Raw genomic sequence first — 21,932 nt, 5'->3', positions numbered from 1 at the left:
TTGCTCAGAGGGATGAGATTGTATAAAAAAGAGGGGGTTTCAACCAATGTACACCATATAGTATAACAGCAGGAGCTTGAACTAATTAAAGCTTGGAACAATTGAAGTTCGGTAGTAAAGATGTTATTACATGCAGAACGCCACCTTCGCTTTCATGCCCCAGTTGCATATAGACGGGTCCATTCTTTGGCTGCAGGAAATTGAAATTGAAAGAAATATAATAAGAAATTTCAACAAAACGATCATGAACTCAAGAAAAAATTGGTACCATCTTCAAAAGTTGTTGATTCGTGCAGAAAGCAAAGGCAGAGCTGAAACAAGCATGACTGGGCCTATTACCTGTTTCCACAGCTTCTGCTTCATTTGTCTTCCAGTGCCTTGCAATGTTGTCCGATAGTGGATCGTCTGGGTTTGGGGCACTGAGAAGAGCTTGAATACTATAGAAGAGTATGTGAAGGATCAAAGATCAAATGTCAGGCTCAAGAAATGAAACTCTTACAAACTCAAGAAGCTATTATCCAACAGCTGATTTAGAATGAGCTCATAAAAGTTCAGTCAATGAAAGCATGGTCGTAACATTCATCAAATCTGTTAAAGACTTACATAACCAAACATGCTTTTTTCCCCCCAGCTAAATAGATCTGAGATTTACTTGCATGTTCACATAGTATTCATTCTTGAATTAACTAGACTATATTGATATCTGATGTTTGTCATGAGAAAAATTATTATTTCGGTATGTTAATGTACCAAATATCTATTCTTTTTTAGTATTCATTATCCAGTACTCATTTCAAATTTTATTACTACTTCCCAAATTTCAAGTAACTGCATTTGTGACTATGGATGAAGGTAAAAGTAATTATCATAATGATCCTTAGAATGAACATTAAAAAAGAGGCATATTATGTATACATATATATACAAGTAATTATCATGCAACTGTATTGTCATGCTTAAATGAGTGGTACATGTCTAATAAATAGTTTGAACAATAAGGAAAATGACATGCTTTGTTATTTCTTAGGGTCATTAACAGCAAAGGCAATTCTCGCCATTGACAATTTGTGAACCAAAGTTAGTCCTTTAATAAGAAAACAATGGCTAAAGTAACCATTTAAATTATTTGCCTTTAATAAGATATTTTTTATTTAAAATAAATTATCTGAGCAGCAAGAATGCAAAAAGATCAAAAAAAAAAGGAGCACACCATCGGATAGAAAGCAAGTTAGAAGTATCAAAGCAAACACATTATTCACAGGAATGCATATGCAAGAACCTGAACTGAGTAGAACTGAGTAGCACATGCACAGGAGTGCATTGTTCCACGATGCAAACAGAATAGCCAAGAAAATGATCATGTCACCTGAGGAGCACAGTTCTAATTTGGAGAGCTGGACTCCATTTGTCTTTCAGAATGTCTAGGCATATTCTTCCAAGCTGCAAAAATCAAACTATTGATGAAATTACACTGCCTGCATAAAGACAACGAGAGACAATTTGCTTACCTTGTCAATGTTTGGATGATAGATTTTGGTCAGAAAGCGGACCTGTTTCAGGGACAATTAAAACAGAATTGGTAGCTAACTCAAGATGCAGTAAGACTGGGCATGATTCAAAGAAGACAAACTCCAAGGGCAGCAGAAGATTAAAAACAAATACAATCAGTGATATTCCTGTTCTAACTTGCAGTGGGAGGGAGAAACTGAAGGCTCAGATATCAAAAGGTAACATATGCTTGCAGTTTAAGATGAAGAGCCACAAAGAAATTAAAAAAAGAAAAAGAAAAAGAAGTGCAAGCTCCAAAAAAGAAATACTATACATCAGTGCCCTATATCTCCACAGTACAAGCAAGAGTAAACAAAAAATCGAACATCTTGTGAGAATGATGTGTAGGCTTTGATTTAAAATATCACAACTAAAACAGTACAGAGACATCAAGTATAAATTATGGCCCAGATGATATAATAAATTGAATATCATTAGGTTATAAAAGCTCAATGAATAAGAAGAAGCATGACAAGCATGCTGAGGTTACCAAAAGCTATGTATGTCAAAATAGAAAAAGCATGACTGGTGAATTACATATAGTGAAGTTAAGATCAGTACATCAAAATACAGAGTTGAGACTCGGAACCTAAGCCTTCTCCTGCAAGGTGTTATGACAACAAGATATCACAGACATGACATGTGCAGAACTTGGAAGATCCCTAGTAATGTTTTCAATTTTTGAGGATTAACCTAAGGAGAAGACAATTGACCTGCATTTCATCTTAAAGATGATTATTAATTCCCAACTGATCAGATATGATGTGAGAAGATAACTATCAATGTATAAAAAGTTTAAAGGAAAAAAGGAAATCTTGTTATTGCACTGTGATGACCTAATGCCAGCTGTTTCAGTCTGCTTAAAAACATCTTACTGTAGATGCAAACAAAACATATGACTAGGAGTCATCATACCTTTGGAGCAGCCATTGGATATTCTTCAGGTAGAAACAGCTCAAGCTTGAATACTCCTCCTAATATAAGAGGTCCAACAAGAGGGAAACAGATAAGGATACTTCAAGTATATTTTGAAAGACCACAACATTCCAGAAGCTTTTGACTGTTTACACTGTTTCGACAAATATCTTTCTAAAACATAGACCATCCTTAAAATAAAATGAATTATCATACATACAATAATCTCCTGCAACAGATCTTGAGACATAACTAATATTCTATTATACTTCAGAGACCAACCTTTTGTTATAATTCAATCCAAGTTTCAAATAAAGACACATACTATAAAGATTACTTTAAAGGTGCTACTAAAGACAATAAATAAAACATATGATAAAAATCATTTATAGAACCTGAAACTAAAATCCAAGAGATACAGAACTTAGAGAAGACGCTGAATTATATGCATCAAATACTTCGATATACCAACAAACAGATACAGCTTACCAAATGCAGGAACATTCTAGATAAGGCTCAGTAAAATTAAGATGATCATGATTCTTCTGTTTGGGCTTCATCTCTTGCAGGTAAAAGCAGGAATCAAAAATTTGCATTTAGTTCTTATTGGATGGTCAAACGATCATGAACTTCAATGGATTCCTCTTCTCTGTTTAGCTAGTTCTGCAAGATTCCTTGTCAGAAATATTGTTTAAGTGACAATAATTTTTCTAGTGAATTCTATCGTCCGCTCAAGAACTACATAACCAGATACAAATTTGGACTGGAAACATGAAAGATATGAACTGCAATTAGATAATTTGATCATGCCTGAAGGTAAATTTAGAGCTACATGTTTTATCACAACACATTTCTTACATTGATTTTAGTTACCTATGGCTCAAATTGACTTCAGATTTTCATGAAACTTTAAAGATTGACATCTCCATCATAAGTAGTGCTTGAGATCTTCTTTCAAAAATCAAGATAACAACTAGATAATTCTAATCCTTATATGATTGTGTTTTTCGGATACTGGCATTGCTTCAACACAAGGGAACAGGGTTTCCATAAGATTTGGGGAACCCACATAGGTCAAGAATATGCATGTTTTTTGCTCAATTAGTCAAGCAGTTTTGGTTCTAACTATGATTTCTATTTCATTCTAGTATATTTAGATTCAGCAGGTATGGTAAATCATAATTTATTGGCATTTTGATGTGCTAAAACTGGTTAACTATATTAGTCCACTCATTAAAATCACAATTAGATGACCAGTATGAACCTATCCAGCTAAATTACTATGTAAATGAAAAAGATTCAGTATGCTTTGCCTCAAAACACAAATGGAACATAATAGAGGTAATCCATATCTTTATAATCACCAATGTTTCAACAAAGCCAGACATTAATTTTTAGGTTTTATGTCATCCTATTAAAAGATATCTATGGCGGAGTGCTCACTAGCATCAAGACCATCAGGAGCCTCTTGCTAGTTCCCCATGAACCCATTAAGGAGTTTCTTACTAGTGTACATAAAGGATCAGATTCAAGTTCTTGCCCTTTCACATTAATAATAAACAAGCTCACCAGACAGTTATATAATAAACTTTCATGGTGCATATTGTTTGTTAATGATATTGTGATATTAGTTTGAATGATGGGATCCTGAGAGACTAATTGTAAAATTTATCTATGGAGATGACATTTCTTAACTAAGTGGGATAAGACTGAATAGACGAAGTGCAACTTTAATCATACAATGGACAAGAAAATTCCAAAACTAAAAAACTCAAATAAATTCAATCTAGTCTTCAGCAATAAGTGAGATTGATGAAGACGAATTTATAAGATTGAAATTAGACAGCACTAGAGAAGGGGCTCAATAATGTACGTCATCAATATGTACCCCTTGGTCCAAAATTTTATTGAACAATTGCATTTTCAATTATGATTTATAGATCAAAATGTAGGAAATTATGAAACATATACAATAGTTAATTTTATTAAAATGATAATGTTGATATGAATATGTAAAATCATTAGGGAAGAAAAAGAAAGTCACATTTGTACAGTTAGGGTAGTTAAATGAGAAAAAAAAACTTAAAGTGGTATGGACATAATGAAGAGAGATCTATAAATGCACCGATTTGACTTGTAATACAAGGTGAGTCGATGATGACCGCCACTGCTAAAAAATGTACAGGAACACGTAGAAGAACTTCATTAGAAACAATAATATTTAACCATTCTTTCTTTGAGTTGTATAATTGCACTCCACAATGCTCGTTGGCCAGAAGATATTTATGTGGTTGATCCCAATAATTCAGATCTTACGGTTTGTTGTTGTTGTGGCTAGTCACTCAGCAAGTTCAAATGGCAAAAATAAGAAAGTCAACTGAAAAGTAGAAATATGGATACACAATCAGTCAAAAACTAAGCCTCCATATGTTGGCCCTCCCCGAACCCCACACTGGAAGAAACCTTATGCACAGGTCATGGCTTCCATGCAACTAAGGGAAGGAGACTACAGAAAAAACTAGCCTCAGAGGTGATGATTCTTGTATCCAGGGAACAATACCTGAACTAGGCTGATAAAAGCAATTACAAATCAAACCACAAAGAGCTAAGACAAATGTAAATCTTAATCGTCTTGAAAAATGTTTGTGAACTCCATAGCACCAAATGATGCATAAATGGTCGGTCATACTGTTACGAACCAAGTTCCAACTATTCATAATAGAAGAAGCCTATTTGCAGCTCCAAGCATATGCTATAGACGAGTTTGGTAGCAAGAACTATTAATCATCACAGAGTCACGAACCTCACCTTCATATGGAGATTGGGACGGCCCAAGAATCATTACGTTGAAGTAGCGCATGTTGTCTTCGGAGGGAGACGCGCTTATCCCCGGAGCTGCAACACACGATGACATACGTAAACCAAAACCCTACACGCTAGAAGGCATCACCCTAATCTATCATCAGCAGAGACCAGCATAAGGTCAGATCGGACCTGGTTCGCTAAGAAGCCGCTGCGTCTCCTGTTGGAACGACGGAATCAGCAAGCCAGGATCAGCAAAAGAACATTTCGAGGGATCATAAGCATCGAAACCCTAAAGATCTGGTAATAGATCCACCAAAAGAGTCCCGCTCTCCTCGAGATCTAAATAAGGGATGGGAGAGCAGGTAGAGATCAGAGAAGATTGAGAGGGAAGAATTGGTTACCTTGATGATCCTACGAGGGAGATTGCTGTTGGCCATCCCAGCCGATTCTCGATCGAACGAAGGCGGAGAGGGAAGAGGAGACGAAGAACTACCGGGGGCGACGAATGGAGGAGGAGATGGAGTCGAGAGGAAGGCACCTAAAACTGTCTGGAGAGGGCTTTTTGTTCTTCCAAAAGAGCGACCGCTTTTGGAGGACGCAACCCGTACGAGTGGCATATTGGTTCCTTGGCTTTTTATTTTCCTCATGTACCCGCATTTGCATACCCACAAGAAGAGAAAGCCCCTAATCTCGCGTACATATATTATTTGTATACACGTGCTTATAATTAAAATTTATCAGATTATTATTTGATTATTTGTGACGTAAAACATTTTTATGATAATAAAATATTAAAAATATAAAGTTAATCTTCATTAATAGTGATTGTTGGCTCAAACTTATTTGGAAGAATATTTTGTTTGGACCAAAATCGATAAGAAAGGGGGTGAATTGGTGCTTTCGATAAAAACATTGATTTTAAAAAATTTTCGTTTCATGAAAATGATAGTGAAAGTATGATTGACTTAGAGTAAGTAAACTAAACAATTAACTCAGAATATAATAGCAATGAAATGTAGAAAGAAAGTACAAACCAGATTTATAGTGGTTCGATCGTCGTAACCTACATCCACTCTTGATTCTTTCTCCGTTGAGATCACCAATATCCACTTGGTAACCAGATTCCTTCTCCTTCAATGAGCGAAGACCAACTATCCTCTTACAACTCTTTCTCCTTTTCATAGGTTTAGAAGATAACTTTTACAAGCCTAACACCTCTCTTAAAATAATCACAAAGCTAAAGAAGGAGGACACTTAGTACTTTTTCAATACTATTACAATCCAAAATCTCAAGACTTTTGTCCATACTTTTGTGCTCTTTCATGTAGAAAAAAATGAGATATTTATAGGCCCCAATGTTTTCAAAAATAGAGTAAAAAAGTATCTCATCATCGATTTTTTGGGTACTAGCGGTACCACTGTCTACAGACTAACAGTAGCGGTACCACCGTCCAATCTGGGTGGTAGGATCGCTTAACAGAGCATCGGAGACTGGGCTCTAACGGTACGACTGCCTAAACCACTTGGGAGGCCGAGCCTCAAGCGTTTCCACCGCCCAGTCTAAGTAGTGCCACCGCTTGACGTGGCTCTAAGTGGCTGAATGGGCCATCTAACCGGCCCAATTCAACCTCATTTTGGGCTCAATTGGCCCCTACTCGAGTTAGTAGGATTTTTTCCAAAACTAACTCAAACTAAAGTTCTAACTACGATAGTTAAGGTTAAACAATTACAATACAAGTAATCCTAGTTGTCTGGTACGTTAATTATTCATCTAAACTCCCGACGAAATTTTCGGCACACTCCTGACGATCTTTTGACGAACTCTTGGTGAGCTTCTGATGCATCGTCCGAACCTTCAGCGTATTTCCTGATTCATCCGGCCCGATGCTCGATCATTGACTCCGGCACAACATTTGATTCTTCTTTAATTGTTTTACCTTTTTAACGATGGTAGTTAGTCCTATATCACTTATCTCAATACATGTATTAGATCATTAATTTATCAATTGATTTCATTATCAAAATTTGAGATTCAACAATCTCCCCCTTTTGATAATGATAACCAATTGATGATGGAGTTAACCTTAACTCGCCCTATCTATATGTCATATTGAGATAAGGCAAACTTGAATTCAAAAGGAATCATAACCTTTGAATTCAAGTGAAATAATTTCGATTATAGTGATCAAATACAATATATCATATCAAAATTTCATATATTATGTATTATTATTATTTCAAATTATTAAAATATAACATGCACAATTTCAAAACATTACAATTCATCATGCATGATACCAAAAATAAATCAACATCACTTTGGGCATAACATACATAATATCATAATATGCAAAAAAAAAAAAGAGTGCCTCGTAATATGCAAAAAAAAAAAAAAGTGCCTCATAAAGTGCCTCATAATATCATCATTTCATACTTCATTTGCATCAACATAATATCATCATAAAGTGCCTCATAATATGCAAAAAAAAAAAGAGTAAAAAAAAAAAAGAGTGCCAAAACATTACAAAGTATATTATAATACCAAAGTGTGTAAGGAACACATCAAGAAAGCTATTGACTTCTCCCCCTTTGTCATCAGTAAGAAAAGAGAAATATATAAGCTACTCAAGTGGTGGTAATCCAAAATGCCTAAATAGAGTATGAAACTAAGCATGAATGTACTGTTGTCAGTTAAAATTTGATCCTGACAAAATTTAATTCGATCCAATTGAGTTGCTATGAAATCAACAGATGAGGAGGGTGTTGGAGCTGTCGGAGGTGTTGCCTCAAAGGACTAGTAGGAGGAGATTGACTTCTCCTATATACAGGTATTTCTGGTTTTGGCTCAGGTGGGCAAGGATCAGTTCTCCTAAGTAATTTGGGCCAAACATGGTTCATTACTATGCATCTTAATCTTCTTAATATGTTTCTATTAATAATGTTGAATATGTCCAGTTCCATAGTTTCTTCATCTTGTGAAATGACTATATCATATGTATGTTTTAGTTGAGTAATTAAGCTAGCATCATGTCTTTCATTAACAACTCAATCATGTTTTGATATATCAAATATCCAAAGCAGTTAGCATGACATTTCATAATCTAATACATTGTACATAATTCCATTTGATTAACTTCATCATGATGGTATTGTTTGGGAAATAGAATAATAGTCATGATATGATAAATGGTAGCATATGCTCACAACTTTTCAAAACAATAGACATATTAGGATTTTCAAAGATAGTGGTTGATGCCTCAGAATATGTAACCCTAACCGATTCAGTGTCCCATTGTCCTATAAAGTAACAACATTTTCTTTTTTCAGGAATTCCTATAAGATTACAAATTGTGCTATCTGTAATAGGTATATGATGCCTCAAAAGATGTGGATAAATTATCATGCTTATGTATATGCAAGTTATTGTAAAATAATCGAACAAGTCTAGGATAGATAGATTCATTAATTTAAAGAATTTAAAAAACATCTATGTTAGCAAACTATTCAATTATTTCCAAACCACTCAACTCTTCTAGATCTACATATTTTCCCCTATGCATATTTTTGACTCAAAAGTTGGCATGATCATATGAGTCAAACAATGTGGACTCAAAGGTTTCATCTAATCTCCTCTTTCCTTTATCTCTTTAAGATCTTCTAGGTATCATGAGAACTATATATATTACCAATAATAAAAGGTAAGATCAAACAATAAATTGAGAACGAGAGAAAAGTTTAAGGGTTACTCTTGTAGTTAATCTTCTTGTGATCACAGTTGAGATTGATCCTAAGCTTTGTAAAAGAGAGGTTTTCTTGAGTTTCTAGAGATAAAGCAAGAGGAATGAGGGGTGAAGAGCAGTTTAGAGGGGTGTAGAGAAGGTTGGGGGTGGTTCTAACATTGGCACTAACTATGGTTTTTATAGTGGAGGGTTACGGGCGGTGGTACCGTAAACTGGACGGTGGTATTGTCAACTAGACGGTGCTACCGCCTATAAGTAGTGCTTTCTAGTGGTGCTACCGTCAGTCCAACAATAACACCGTTGGTGCACTATTTTCACCTTATTACAACAATCACTCAACATTCACTTTATCCTATATTTAAACATTCAAGCCAGTACAATTTGTTTTATGAATTGTGTAAGCTAGCCTCTTGTGCATGCTAGACATTCTCTTTTTCTAGCATTTTTGCTTCTCTTTTATGATGCTAGCAAGCAAGTAGTCTTGCTTCTTTTAGATGAACAAACATCACATGGTTCAAACATTCAATGGTGCAAATATTACAATCATCATATGAATAAAAGAGAGATTAAGTCATGAATTTAAAATTCCATGAATCAAAGCACTACTTTTACAAATAGAAAAGAGAAGGATTCATGAATTAAATCTCTTCTTTTGTAAATAGTAAGAAGAATGAATGATTTAAAAGGAAGACTACGAAAAATGAGAAATATGAAAAATGTACAATAGTAATTCATGCATTAAGAAGATTTAACATGCCTAATTTATAAAAATATCAGCTAATTGATATTTTGTATCAATAAATTCTAAAGATATATTATGGTTATTAACATGATCTCTAATAAAATAATATTTAATATTAATATGCTTAGTTCTAGAGTGTTGAATGAGATTTTTTATTAAACATATTGCACTAGCATTATCACATTTTATAGAAATATTTTTCAAGTAAATTTTATAATCTTCTAAAATATTTTTCATCCATATAACTTATGCATAATATACACCTACTGCTATATACTTAGTTGTAGATAGTGCAACTGAATTTTGTTTCTTGAAAAATCAAGAGATACACAATGATACAATCATGAGAAAACTCCAATATTTTTATACCTAAAAAGAATATGCAAGAAATTATGTAAACTCTACGAGAATATATAAACAAGAATGATTTGAATTATTTTGAAGGATATAAACAACAGTGATCCCAGTTTTCATATTTAGCTAGTGGTGACTACATTACTTAAGAGTAACTCCTCGTCAAGTGATCATAGAGTAAATCGGGTCAATGATTTTAGACTGATCATACAATGAATTGATCCAATTCATTTATTATAACACTCTTAAATACTATAGATCCGTTCAAAAATACTGTAATCGATGTGGAAGTTTTTATATTTATTTATTTATTTTTATTTCTAAACTAATAAAGATATGTATTTGAAATCTATTTTTTTTATATGAGTCAAATTTCATACCTTTTTGAGTCTATTTGTTTTAGTTATAATATTTTTGAATAGATTTATAATATTTTATATGGTTAAGTTTTATTGGTTTTAGTGAACCTCTTAAGCCCTTTATAGTTTATTCGTATCTAAAATGATCCTTATATTTTTTAAAACATAGCATATAAGTTTCTCCTATCAACTCTGAGTTAACAGAGTCTATTTACATAATATATTGATTTATAATAAATTATTAATATAATGATATGTATAATTTTATTAATAAAAAATTAAGACCATTATCAATGGCGGAAGGAGGCGTTATCGTGGAAGTGACCACCAACATCACCATTGAGCTGCTATTGCTACTACTTAGCAAGGCGTCATATGCATGCATCCTTTCCCACACTGACGATAAGCTCTGGAGTTTCCGGTCCTGTCTCAAGTGGATGTGTGTCAACCAGTCCGACACTAAGCACTTAGTAGTCTCTTGATCCCTTTTCCCTCTCTTGGGCATCTTCGTCCCTACTGTCTCCCACTTCATTTTCTCCTACGTCTCCACTCGTCGCGACTACAATGTGGTGGTCTAGCTCTTCCTTACCTCTGGCCTCTCCTACCTTTGCCTCTTCGTGGGAGAGGTGTCTTTCAAGATATAGTGGTACTCATCAGGATAAGAGTGAGTGTCATTTGCGATGGTGGGCAGTGCCATGGTGGAATACGCCTTGGAGCTAGTGAGTGACATTCGGTATATCCAACTCGTCAGCTCCAGGGCACATGCTGTTAGGATCAAGAGTGGCACTAAGAGGGGGGGGGGGTGGTGGTGGGTGAATTAGTGCAACGGAAAAATTACGTCAATTCGAAATACTTCTTATGATAAAAATCAATTTGGACTCAAATCATTTATTTCACTTTGAATAAGTAGAGAATAGCAAAGTTGAATGCAGTAAAGAAAGTTTACAGTAAGGAAAGAACATATTAGAATTTATAGTGGTTCGGTCGGTGTGACATACATCCACTTCTGATTCCTCCTCCGTCGAGGTCATTGGCATCCACTAATGGTTTTCCTTCAATAGGCGAAGACCAACCATCTCTTTACATCACTTTCTTTTTTTTACAGATTTAGGAGATAACCCTTATAAGCCTCACACCTCTCTTGAATGATCTCAACTCTTAGAAAGGGAGGAGGAGGACTCTTGTACTTTTACAACACTTTTAACACCCCAAGAATTCAAGATTATGTTTTCACTTTTGTGCCCTTTCATGCAGAAAAGGGTGGGGTATTTATAGGCCCCAATGGGTTCAAAATTATAGTAAAAAAATGTCACATCCCTAGATTTCGAGGTATTGGTGATACCACCGCTATTACTGGGCGGTACTACCGCTTGATAAAGCTTGGAGACCGAGCTCTAGCGGTACCACCGCCTGATAGGGGCGGTGGTACTATCGTTGGTACCATTAACTGCAGACGGTATTATCGCCCAGACCACTTGGGAGATTGGGTCACCAGGTGATGCCACCGCCGGCCATGACTTCAGGTGCTGAATGAGCTGTTTCAACCAGCCCAATTCAGCCCTTTTAAAGAACCAGTTGACCCCTAATTAAGTTAGTGAGATTATCTCTCAATCCTAACTATATTTAAGTTCTAATTACAATAATTAAGATATTTAACAAAGTATTCTTATTCCGGTACGTCAATTGTTCTTCCGGCGACCTTCCGACGAACTTCCGACGATCTCTCGGCAATGTTCCAACGGACTCTTGGCAAGCTCCTGGACTTTATGATGATCTTCTTGGCGAGTTTCGACGAGCTTCTTTGGCAAGCTCCTAGACTTCTCAATCAGTTCCGGTAGAACTTCCGATGAACTGTCACGGACTTAGCTGGTTTTGCCTAAGTCGTGCGGCACCCTTGTGTGTCCGTCCGCAAAGGTCAGCCTCCTTGAAGCCTCCCATTGTCCCTTAGCACCCACCAAAAGAGAGAACGGGTTAGAGAGAACGCCTTAATCGGGATCCACAAGTAAACATCTCCGAAAAACACTTCATAGACAATACAAATTATAAACAGACTTTACAAGCTCTGAACAGTGGCACAACAAAGGGTAAAATGGTCCATTACATATCGAAAATCTCTCGTACGTGTTCACATGACACAACCTTTATTTACAAGCCTAAAGAGGCCACCAACCCAACTAAAATGGGACTATTAAGCCTTCGGCCGCCCCTCTACATTCTGTACAAGGCATGAACATGCCAAAAGACACGGACATACATGAGCATTACATCAAACATCTTGTTTAGAAGTTTGTCTTTGACATTCTCCCCCACTTATCCCTTCGACATCCTCGTTGAAGCCTTTGTCGACACTGCAACTCCTCGCCTTTGCCGAGTCTTCAATCTTCTGCTCCAGCTACAATGCGCCTCTTGGCTCCTTGCTGCTCTCTGCTACTGTTTTTGAGTAGTCGAACCTTTGATCCGCCATGCTGCTTCAACTCACCAATGACTCTGACTCTGGTGTGGGGTTGGCTGAGTTGTGTTGATCTTTGTTGATTCCTGCAGATCCCCTAGGTGAAGGAAAAGACCATCCTTACTGCGCCAATCTCTCAAATTCCTCATGCTGCTTGAACTGGGTGGATGCTTGTTGGAGCTTTAACGAGCATCGTCTCGCAAACTTCTGAAGTTTTGGGTCCTTCCTCCACAAAATTTGCTCATTGACTCTTCTCTCATTTAGTTGTCACATCCAAGTAGGTTCGCATCACTTCCGCTTTCGATTGGCATTTCGTTGGGAAATGAAGCGGACAATCTACTCTTAGTAGCACTTATCACCGTTGGTGAGGATTTGACAACTATTGTCTTCCATTATCTTCGAAGGGTCTTTGAACATATGCAGAGCTCCTCTACTAGATAGATAAGAGAATTGGGGTACTCGGTTTCGCCCATTCTCTTAAGAGTTGAGAAGGCAAAGGTTACTTGACTTCGCCCGCCTCCTCGAGGTTGTACTTCATGCATCGAGCTGGTTACTGGCCTTCGCTTGCTCTTTGCTCACACTTCTGAAGCACTTGGAAGTGTTTGCACTCCTTGTGTTGAGTTAGCTACTGTGATTCACCTTCTCAATGCCATCGAACTTCTGGAATGCAGGAAGTTTTCACCCCAACTTGGAGTAGTTCTCTCATAGGTTTGGTCGCCTCTGGGATTGTACCGTCTTCTCCATCAACCCTGCCGCATACTCCGTTGAGTAGCATAGGTACAGCACCGCGTACTACCTGCTTCGTTCCTTGGTTATGCACTCTTGCATGACCCGAAGTCCTTCACTTTCGACTATCTTGATGAGAAGCTCATTGACACCGGTCTTACGAAGTTCCTCGGCCTCTGCCCTTCAGCCTTGTCTCGGTACTTGGAGATTGCCTCTGCATGCTCCACCTCCTCGGCCCCTTTCACGACCAAGCGCTCTCCCTCCATGAGAGCAAGGAATCAATGAGTTTCACGGAAGTCCCGCCTCTGCGGTACCATGGCGCTGCCATGCCCATGGCGCTACTATCCGTCGCCTCGCATCTGTATCCCTTTTCTTTACAATCAGTAGATATGCCTCTGTGGTACTCCTCCGAGTCCACCTCCATTCTAACTGATTGCTTGATTTTGGGTAGCTAAGTCCCTCTGGACTCGTGGTCGCTTCCTCGCCCCTTTCGACCCCCTGCTTCAACACCTCTGTGTTCTCCAAGCAGTCTGTTTGGTCGATGGAAAGACAGACTACAACTCCCATACATGGCCTCTGCCATCGCGTTGTAGGGTTTGCACCGATTCTGTTCTCCTTAGCTTCCTTGGTAGCAACGTTCGCTTACTCGACCTTGTCCTCTGACTTGTCAGGCTCCCTTAAGCGAATTTGAGCTCTGGAGCAGTCCAACTCTCCAGCTGCTTCAATCATACCTTTGCATGATCAAGTCCATCCCATGGAACTCACTGGTACTTGCATTCGAACTTGTCCCTTGGTGGAACCCAGCCCCCATATGCTGATGACCAAGGTTTTCATCCGATGCAAAATTCGATGCACGCCCGGAAGACCCGCCTTTGCGGTACCATGGCCTTCACTCCATGAATCCATAGCCCTTCTTGCCGTCGTGTTGTTCACCGAAGTGGAGCTTCCAATAGCTCCCGATCATACCTCCATATGATCTAGTCCCTCCCGGGACTATGTCGTGTGTATCGCATTACCACGAATTGTTCCACCACGATCCGCTGCACCATGTCGCCTCCTGGTGACATCTCCATTACATTCTGATCCTTGTGGAATAAACTCGAATTGTGAACCCTCCATGTGTGGCCTCTGCCAATACATCGCAGGGTCTCTTCCACCTTCGATTTTGTTCGCTCCTTTGGTAATCGACCTTCATCCACCCACTCTTGGGTCACACCTAGATGAAGCACCGCTTCCTTCATGGCAACTTGAATGGCAACACTATGGCATATTCTTCAAGAGTACCCGCCTCTGCATCCTCTTGCCCCGTGCTAAGGCCTTCTGAACCCAACTTCGCCTCCGCAAATTGAGTCGCCTTAGTTCCTCCATCAAATGCTCCTCCGAGATAAGGTGCATGTGCCCAGAAGCTCCCTTCATGGCACCATGCAAGATGAGTCCTTTATGATAGAATGAATGACCCATGGAACAACATGATCCTACTCTTGCCTCTGCAAGAGTTCATGTCCTTGACCTCTGTCTAAGGAAAGCACTAGGCCTCTGCTCCATGTTCTAACTTCTATGATGGTTCCCTTCATGCGGCTTGGGTACTTCGCCAAGTTACACCCAAGTTGCTCCGCTCCTCGTTTTTGTATTGAGTCGATGGTGGCCCTCGCACCCACCATTCCACAGGTCAGCCCTCCCTTGAGTCCGATCTCCATATCGACTCCAAGTGTGCCTTCATTTAAGTTGCTTTGGGTCGCTCCCTCACTTGATCTCACAATGCATCCACCAATGCATTCTCTTAAGCGAGATCATGCGACGACTCCTCGCCACTTGCTTAGTCCATCGAGCTTTGTGGAGTTGTTGTTTGTTGAGGTACTCCTCCTCAACATGTGAGGTCCGTCTCACATGATTCTCCCTCTGGAGAGCCGGGACTTATCCCTCCTGGATAACTATCCAATTGGAGCAACATCTCTCTTCATTTCGGAGACCACCATCCCCTTGGACTACTCCGATCTGCTGAACAAACTGTGCATTGTTCTGCCTCCTGCAAACGCACTTGCTAGATTGCGACTCCCCGTCAATACAGTCCCCGCTGCACCCCTCAAGGCCTAGCAACATGCTGAACTTGTTGCACACTTCAGCCTCCTACGGACGTATCCTTCACATGCCGAAGAGAAAGTTTCAATGCTCCATGGCGCCGGGTTTCGATCGCCTTGGGATGGCCACGAACATTCCATCGTCCGCATACAAGCCCATGCATGAGTACCAAATTCTTCGAGTTGGCAATTCCCCTCACCTCTGTGAGCTTTGCATAACTCTTTTGGTCATTGAGCAACTCATTCCACCTTGCATGGTCTCATCCTTTTCCAAGCGCCTCGCTTGGCTTGAGCACCATCAAGTATAGTTGTCAACGTTGAGCCGTAGCTCAAACTCAGCCATCCCAACCTTTATGCGCTCCACATTCTTCCAAGCTTGCCTGTTCTCGTGGTGCCTCTTGCGCGAAGGGTTGGTCATTCCTCTGAATGCCAATCTCAGATGCCCACACCTCCGAGCGACTCCTTTTCCCTACATCTCCATGCCCGTTTTCCCCCAAACGGTCGCGCGTGTGCTGACTGCCCTCAACGCAGCCCCGCTAGGTCCCCCACATTTGCATGATAAGTGTTTCTATGAGTGCTTGTCCTGCTCTGATACCATCTGTCACGGACTTAGCTGGTTTTGCCTAAGTCGTGCGGCACCCTTGCGTGTCCGTCCGCAAAGGTCAGCCTCCCCGAAGCCTCCCATTGTCCCTTAGCACCCACCAAAAGAGAGAACGAGTTAGAGAGAATGCCTCAATCGGGATCCACAAGCAAACATCTCCGAAAAACACTTCATAGCACAACAAAGGGTAAAATGGTCCATTACAGATCGAAAATCTCTCGCACATGTCCACATGACACAACCTTTATTTACAAGCCTAAAGAGGCCACCAACCCAACTAAAATGAGACTATTAAGCCTTCGGCCGCCCCTCTACATTCTGTACAAGGCATGAACATGCCAAAAGACACGGACATACATGAGCATTACATCAAATATCTTGTTTAGAAGTTTGTCCGTGACAGGACGTCCAAACTTCCGATGAACTCTCGAACTCCCAATGAAGTCTCGATCTTGACTTCGGCACAACATTTGCTTTATGTCTTATCGCTATCATAGTTAATCCTGCACACTTTTCTCAACATATAGATTAGATCAAATAATTTACAATTGATTTCATCGTCAAAATTCGAGATTTAACAATCTTCCCCTTTTTAATGATGACAATCAATTGATGATGGAGTTAACCTTAACTCCCCCTATCTATATGCCATACTTGAGAAAATACATTCTTGAATTCGAGGCCTTTGAATTCAAGCATCAAACCGATAAGTTGTATTCATTCTAAACATATCAACATGCATATCATGATACTTATGATTTACCGATTTCAAAATATGATACAACGTATTTATCAATAAAAATGATGTCGAGACATGACATCCATTTTCAAGTTCAATATAGAAAGATGATAAACAATCATCATTTTTACATATGATAGAAATTTCAAATATGAAACTTTTCAAGATTCAAATTTCAAAAAATGATGATTCATCAATCCGAGGCATGATTCCAATACAAAATAAAGCATGGTAATTTCGATATTTCATTATAATGATAGACATTTGTCATTTTGATATGAAATCAAGCATGATACTAGGAATAAAATATTTATAAGTAATCATGCCACATTACGGTACATTTCAAGCAAACATTTGATATTTTTCAAGTACTTATATTTGACGATATCAATTATATTTCAAGCATTTATGATAAGATACAAGCATATATTTACAATACCAATGCCAATTGGTTATCAATTTTACCATATTTTGGTATCATTTCTCTCCCTTTGTCATCAACAAAAAGGAGAACAATTTTAACAATGCATCGTTGCATGGTAACATTTAAAAGTTCTTAACATCAAAAGTTATCAACATTAAAGCGATCATAACAACATCAAAATTTCTCAACATCAAAAGTTATCAATATTTGTCACGCCCCTCAAATATATCCATGATTTTTAAAATTTTTCATCATCACAAACCAATCCAGGATCCAAACTAACGTTTGAGGACACTGAAAAACATTCAATCAAATTCACATCCATAAAACCTGTGCAGTTTATAATCATATATCCCATCACTCGATAATTCACATTTATGGCAACCCAAGCCAACTTGACAAATATGAACAACATTTATAAATCCACAAGCTAAATAAATTATACAATCAGAACTCCAACTATTCACCACAAGTTCATATCGTCATAAATTAGACTTAACATTCCGAAATTCCAAATAAGAGAGATCTTCTAACACTTTTACACAGTATATCCATTTCGATCTTCGGAACAATTCATTACATACAAAATATGCTTATACAACAATAGCATAACAACCGACAAGACTTGCCCATAATTCTGAATAGCTATCCACTGCCTCAGCCCAAATCAAACATCTCGAAGAGTGACAAGCTGACCTGAAAGATTTATATAACAACGGAGTGAGCCAAAAACGGCTCAGCAAGTGACAAAGCATATTCAGAATAAAAGAACGATTTCAAACAAGTAAGGTATCATAATGCAAGGCAGAATACAAGAATTCTCAAGGATACCATCTCATTAGATACAAAATCATATGTATCATGTCATTCAAACATATTTGATTCATAACAAATGGAGCACAGAGTAATTGGAGCATATCAATGGCAGATAGGACATTTCAGAACATATCAGTTCATAGCAAATGGAGCACAAAGTAATTGGAGCATATCAATGGCAGATAGGACATTTCAGAACATATCAGTTCATAGCAAATGGAGCACAGAGTAATTGGAGCATATCAATGGCAGATAGGACATTTCAGAACATATCAGTTCATAGCAAATGGAGCACAGAGTAATTGGAGCATATCAATGGCGTATGAAATGTTCCGGAGCATATCAACGACATATGGAACATTTCGAAACATATCAACAGTGAATGAAGCATTTCAGAGCATATCAATAACAAATACCGTACAGAAGCTCAAACGTCGTCTTTGACGTTGCAATCATATCATTCTTATCCAGAGCATGAACAGAAACAACTCACCAAAACTCTGGATGTCATATCAAACATATAGAAGGTGTAGTGGGATCTCAGTCAGAATGTGATTCATCCAGAATATCCCACATAGCGGGCAATAAGCGCATACCCTTTACCATTTCTGGCAAAGGTCCAGAATATCCCACATAGCGGGACCCCACATAGCGGGCAATAAGCGCATACCCTTTACCATTTCTGGCAAAGGTCCAGACAATCCCACACACCAGAGTACAAGAGGGCAGTTTCAACAATAAGTAGCATATATTGGAAGCACAAGCGGAACAACAAACGTACATGTGCCTTTACGAGTCAAATACGATGCAAGCAACAATCTCTCACAAATGTATCCAGATTTGGAATGAAATAAAAGCAAGAGTATACACGGATTCCAAACAATCATATATAACTCAATTCAAATAAGAAGGTTAGATGAATTCGATATCCAAAAGAATGAAACTAGAATAGGCACACATCGAAAGCAAATGCGGAACAATGGGTTATACATATGCCTATAGGAGTCAATACGATATAGCTTAAACGTTACACAATAGTTTTCAAGAATGCAAATAATTTTAAGGACAAGAGCATACAAGAATTCAAAGCAGTAATATAAAGCTCAATTGAATAAGAAGGCTAAAGGATATCAATTTCCAAAGGAATGAAACCAGAATATGAGAAATCGACCAAAGCTCGATTTCTGGCAGAATACAAGAGGCACATTGAACAAATGATTCGAACTATCAATCGTGCTCCAATTTACTAAAAAATAATCATTGGATTATACTTTCAGATAAGACAGGCTTCATATGAATTGAACTGTCCAACAGAGAGAGTTACAAATAGTTTGGTAAACCAGGGTCACAGAACAAAATCTCTGTTTGGCAGAATTCGTAAGGTCAGATTCAACAGATAACTGGGCAGGTGTTTGGATTCCAGATCTTTCAATCCATATTTCAAAAGAAGGATCTACGAGTCTAGTTTCCAATGAAATCAAGTTTGAACAAATCGGAGTTTCCAACAGACTTATAGGCAGCTCAGAATCAAAGGTCAGAATATCAGAAGTTGCACAGATTCGAATCGTTACGTCTAAACAGGAGATATATCAAATGCAAGGCTAGAACAATTCAAAGTTCCTCATATTCAAAGCAAATGTAGAGATAAAAATGACAGTGAGGAACGATCAGGATACTTGCAATAAGAAATATCAGAGCAATTATAGGAGAAACGATAAGGGAACTTGCAATAAGAAATATCAGAGCAATTATAGGAGAAACGGTCAGGGAACTTGCCTTTCAAATATTTGATCTGAATATCCAAGGAAGGTGCCAGTCCAATCTTTCTACTTTTCCTCCGTGTCCTCTCTCTGTTTCGTTTTGTGCTCCCGTTTTCTTCCTTTCGTCGTAACTACATCACGTGTCGAACATCGAGGCACAGTCACCTGCTCTCTCTTACTCCCATTCCTTCTTTTTCTTTCCCAAACGCAGCTGCCACAGCCGCCGCCGCTGCCGCTGCCACAATCGCAGCCACGACCGCAACTGCGGTCACAAGCGCAGCCCCTTCCACTGCACTATTTCCTTCTTCCCTTCTCTTGTTCCTACTCTTTCTCTTTCCCAAAAGCAGCTACTGCAGCTACTGCAGCCACCACCGCTGCCGCAGCTACCGCAGCCAACGTCGCAGCCGCAGCCGGAGTCGCAGCCACGGCCGCAGCCACCACACTCGCAGCCTCTTCTTCCTCCCCTGCTCTATTTCCTCCTCCTCTTCCAGCTGCAGCTGCCACTGCCGCAGCTGCCACCCCTTCTCCTCTTCCTCTCTTCTTCCTCTCCTTCCCTTTCTCTTCTTCTTCCTTTCCTTCTCTTCTTTCCCAGCCACAGCTGCAGCTGCCATCGCCGCAGCCGCAGCCCCTTCTCCTCTTCCTCTCTTCTTCCTCTCCTTCCCTTTCTCTTCTTCTTCCTTTCCTTTTTCTCTTTCCCTGCCACAGCTGCAGCTGCCATCGCCGCAGCCGCAGCCCCTTCTCCTCTTCCTCTCTTCTTCCTCTCCTTCCCTTCTTCCTTTCTCTTCCTCTTCTCTTCCAGCTGCAGCTGCCATCGCCGCAGCTGCAGCCCCTCCTTCCCCTTCTCATCTTCCTCTCCTTCCCTTCTTCCTTCCTCTTCCTCTTTCCCTGCCACAGCTGCAGCTGCCACAACCGCAGCCGCAGCTACTTCTTTCCCTTCTCCTCTTCCTTCTCCTTCCTTTCTTCTTCTTCTCTTCTTCTCCTTCCTCCCCTTCTTCTCCCCGACGAACAGCACCTCCTTTCCTCTGTTTCCTCCTGCAGGAAACAGAGGTGCCGCCTCTTCACCCGCTTCCACTTCTTCTCTTCTTCCTCACCATCTCTTCCTCTCCTTCTCTTCCAGCTGCAGCTGCCACCGCCGCAGCTCCTCCTTTCCCTTCTCTTCTTCCTTCTCCTTCCTTTCTTCTTCTTCTCTTCTTCTCCTTCCTCCCCTTCTTCTCCCCGACGTCACACCCACCCTCTCCTCTGTTTCCTCTGCAGGAAACAGAGGTATCACAACCTCTTCTCCTGCTTCCTCTTCCTCTTCTTCTTCTTCTCCTCTTCCAACGCCCCACACCTCTCCTCTGTTTCCACCTGCAGGAAACAGAGGTGCTGCAGCCCTAGCTGCTGCCACCTCTCGCTCCTCTCCCTCTTCCCTCTCTTGTCCCTCTTCTTCTTCTTTTCTTCACTCCTCATGCCCCACCGCTCCTCTCTGTTTCTCGAAAGAAACAGAGAGTGCGTGGGAGGCGGTGGGATAAAACCGAAATTTTCGGTTTTTCTTTATTTACTTCTTTTTACAACTTAACAGTTTAGTCTTTGAAATTTCTATATTTACATATAGGTCCTCCGATTTATAAATAAATCTTTATTAATAATTTTTAAAAGCGAGGGATATTACAATATTAAGGAGATAGATTCTCCCCTTTGTCATCAAAACTTTGCATGAAGAAGAGGAAGGAAGGTAAGGAGGGAATCCATTAAGAACCGAATTTGTGAAATGATTTGTGAAATCAAATCGACATTCTTGCAAATAATCATCACACACTAAAATTTATCTTTCAAGGATCAAGATATCCATTGGAATTCATAAAATTCATCTTTCATGAGAAGATTAAGGAAAAAT

General features: G+C 39.2%; 2 protein-coding genes across 3 annotated transcripts; both read right to left on the bottom strand.

Annotated features, from left to right (window-relative positions):
- Window positions 1-5,889, bottom strand: LOC135676780 (ubiquitin-conjugating enzyme E2 36-like). Of its 2 annotated transcripts, XM_065188331.1 has the most exons (8): window positions 5,670-5,886; window positions 5,458-5,485; window positions 5,272-5,358; window positions 2,464-2,522; window positions 1,509-1,550; window positions 1,367-1,440; window positions 340-437; window positions 1-190 (listed from the first exon to the last, which is right to left on the bottom strand). In XM_065188331.1, the coding sequence occupies exons 1-8, from the start codon at window positions 5,883-5,885 to the stop codon at window positions 153-155; spliced, it is 642 nt and encodes a 213-aa protein (XP_065044403.1). In that variant the 5' UTR covers window position 5,886; the 3' UTR covers window positions 1-152. The 2 variants fall into 2 exon arrangements, with proteins under 2 accessions (XP_065044403.1, XP_065044411.1); XM_065188339.1 differs by lacking the exon at window positions 5,458-5,485 and having other exon boundaries at window positions 5,670-5,889.
- An 11,996-nt stretch (window positions 5,890-17,885) lies between these two features.
- On the bottom strand, window positions 17,886-21,533 carry LOC135676758 (uncharacterized). Its single transcript, XM_065188274.1, has 2 exons — window positions 20,073-21,533; window positions 17,886-18,176 (listed from the first exon to the last, which is right to left on the bottom strand). Exon 1 carries the CDS (start codon window positions 20,866-20,868, stop codon window positions 20,440-20,442), a length of 429 nt encoding a protein of 142 aa, XP_065044346.1. The 5' UTR covers window positions 20,869-21,533; the 3' UTR covers window positions 17,886-18,176; window positions 20,073-20,439.
- Between the last annotated feature and the right edge of the window lie 399 nt (window positions 21,534-21,932).

Source organism: Musa acuminata, chromosome BXJ1-1 (assembly GCF_036884655.1).
Source record: "Musa acuminata AAA Group cultivar baxijiao chromosome BXJ1-1, Cavendish_Baxijiao_AAA, whole genome shotgun sequence".
Taxonomy (NCBI): domain Eukaryota; kingdom Viridiplantae; phylum Streptophyta; class Magnoliopsida; order Zingiberales; family Musaceae; genus Musa; species Musa acuminata.
The sequence above is the reverse complement of the archived record's forward strand: the minus strand, read 5'-3'. Positions and strand labels throughout refer to the sequence as shown.

Bases quoted from the DNA above. Each gene is read 5' to 3' on its own strand.
- LOC135676780 (XM_065188331.1), bottom strand. From the start codon at position 5,885: ATGCCACTCGTACGGGTTGCGTCCTCCAAAAGCGGTCGCTCTTTTGGA. The intron at 5,359-5,457 runs GTCCGATCTGAC...CGTGTGTTGCAG, and splicing joins GCGGCTTCTTAGCGAACCAG to CTCCGGGGATAAGCGCGTCT. The intron at 191-339 runs GTAATAGGCCCA...AATTTCCTGCAG, and splicing joins AGCAGAAGCTGTGGAAACAG to CCAAAGAATGGACCCGTCTA.
- LOC135676758 (XM_065188274.1), bottom strand. From the start codon at position 20,868: ATGGCAGCTGCAGCTGGAAGAGAAGAGGAAGAGAAAGGAAGAAGGGAA.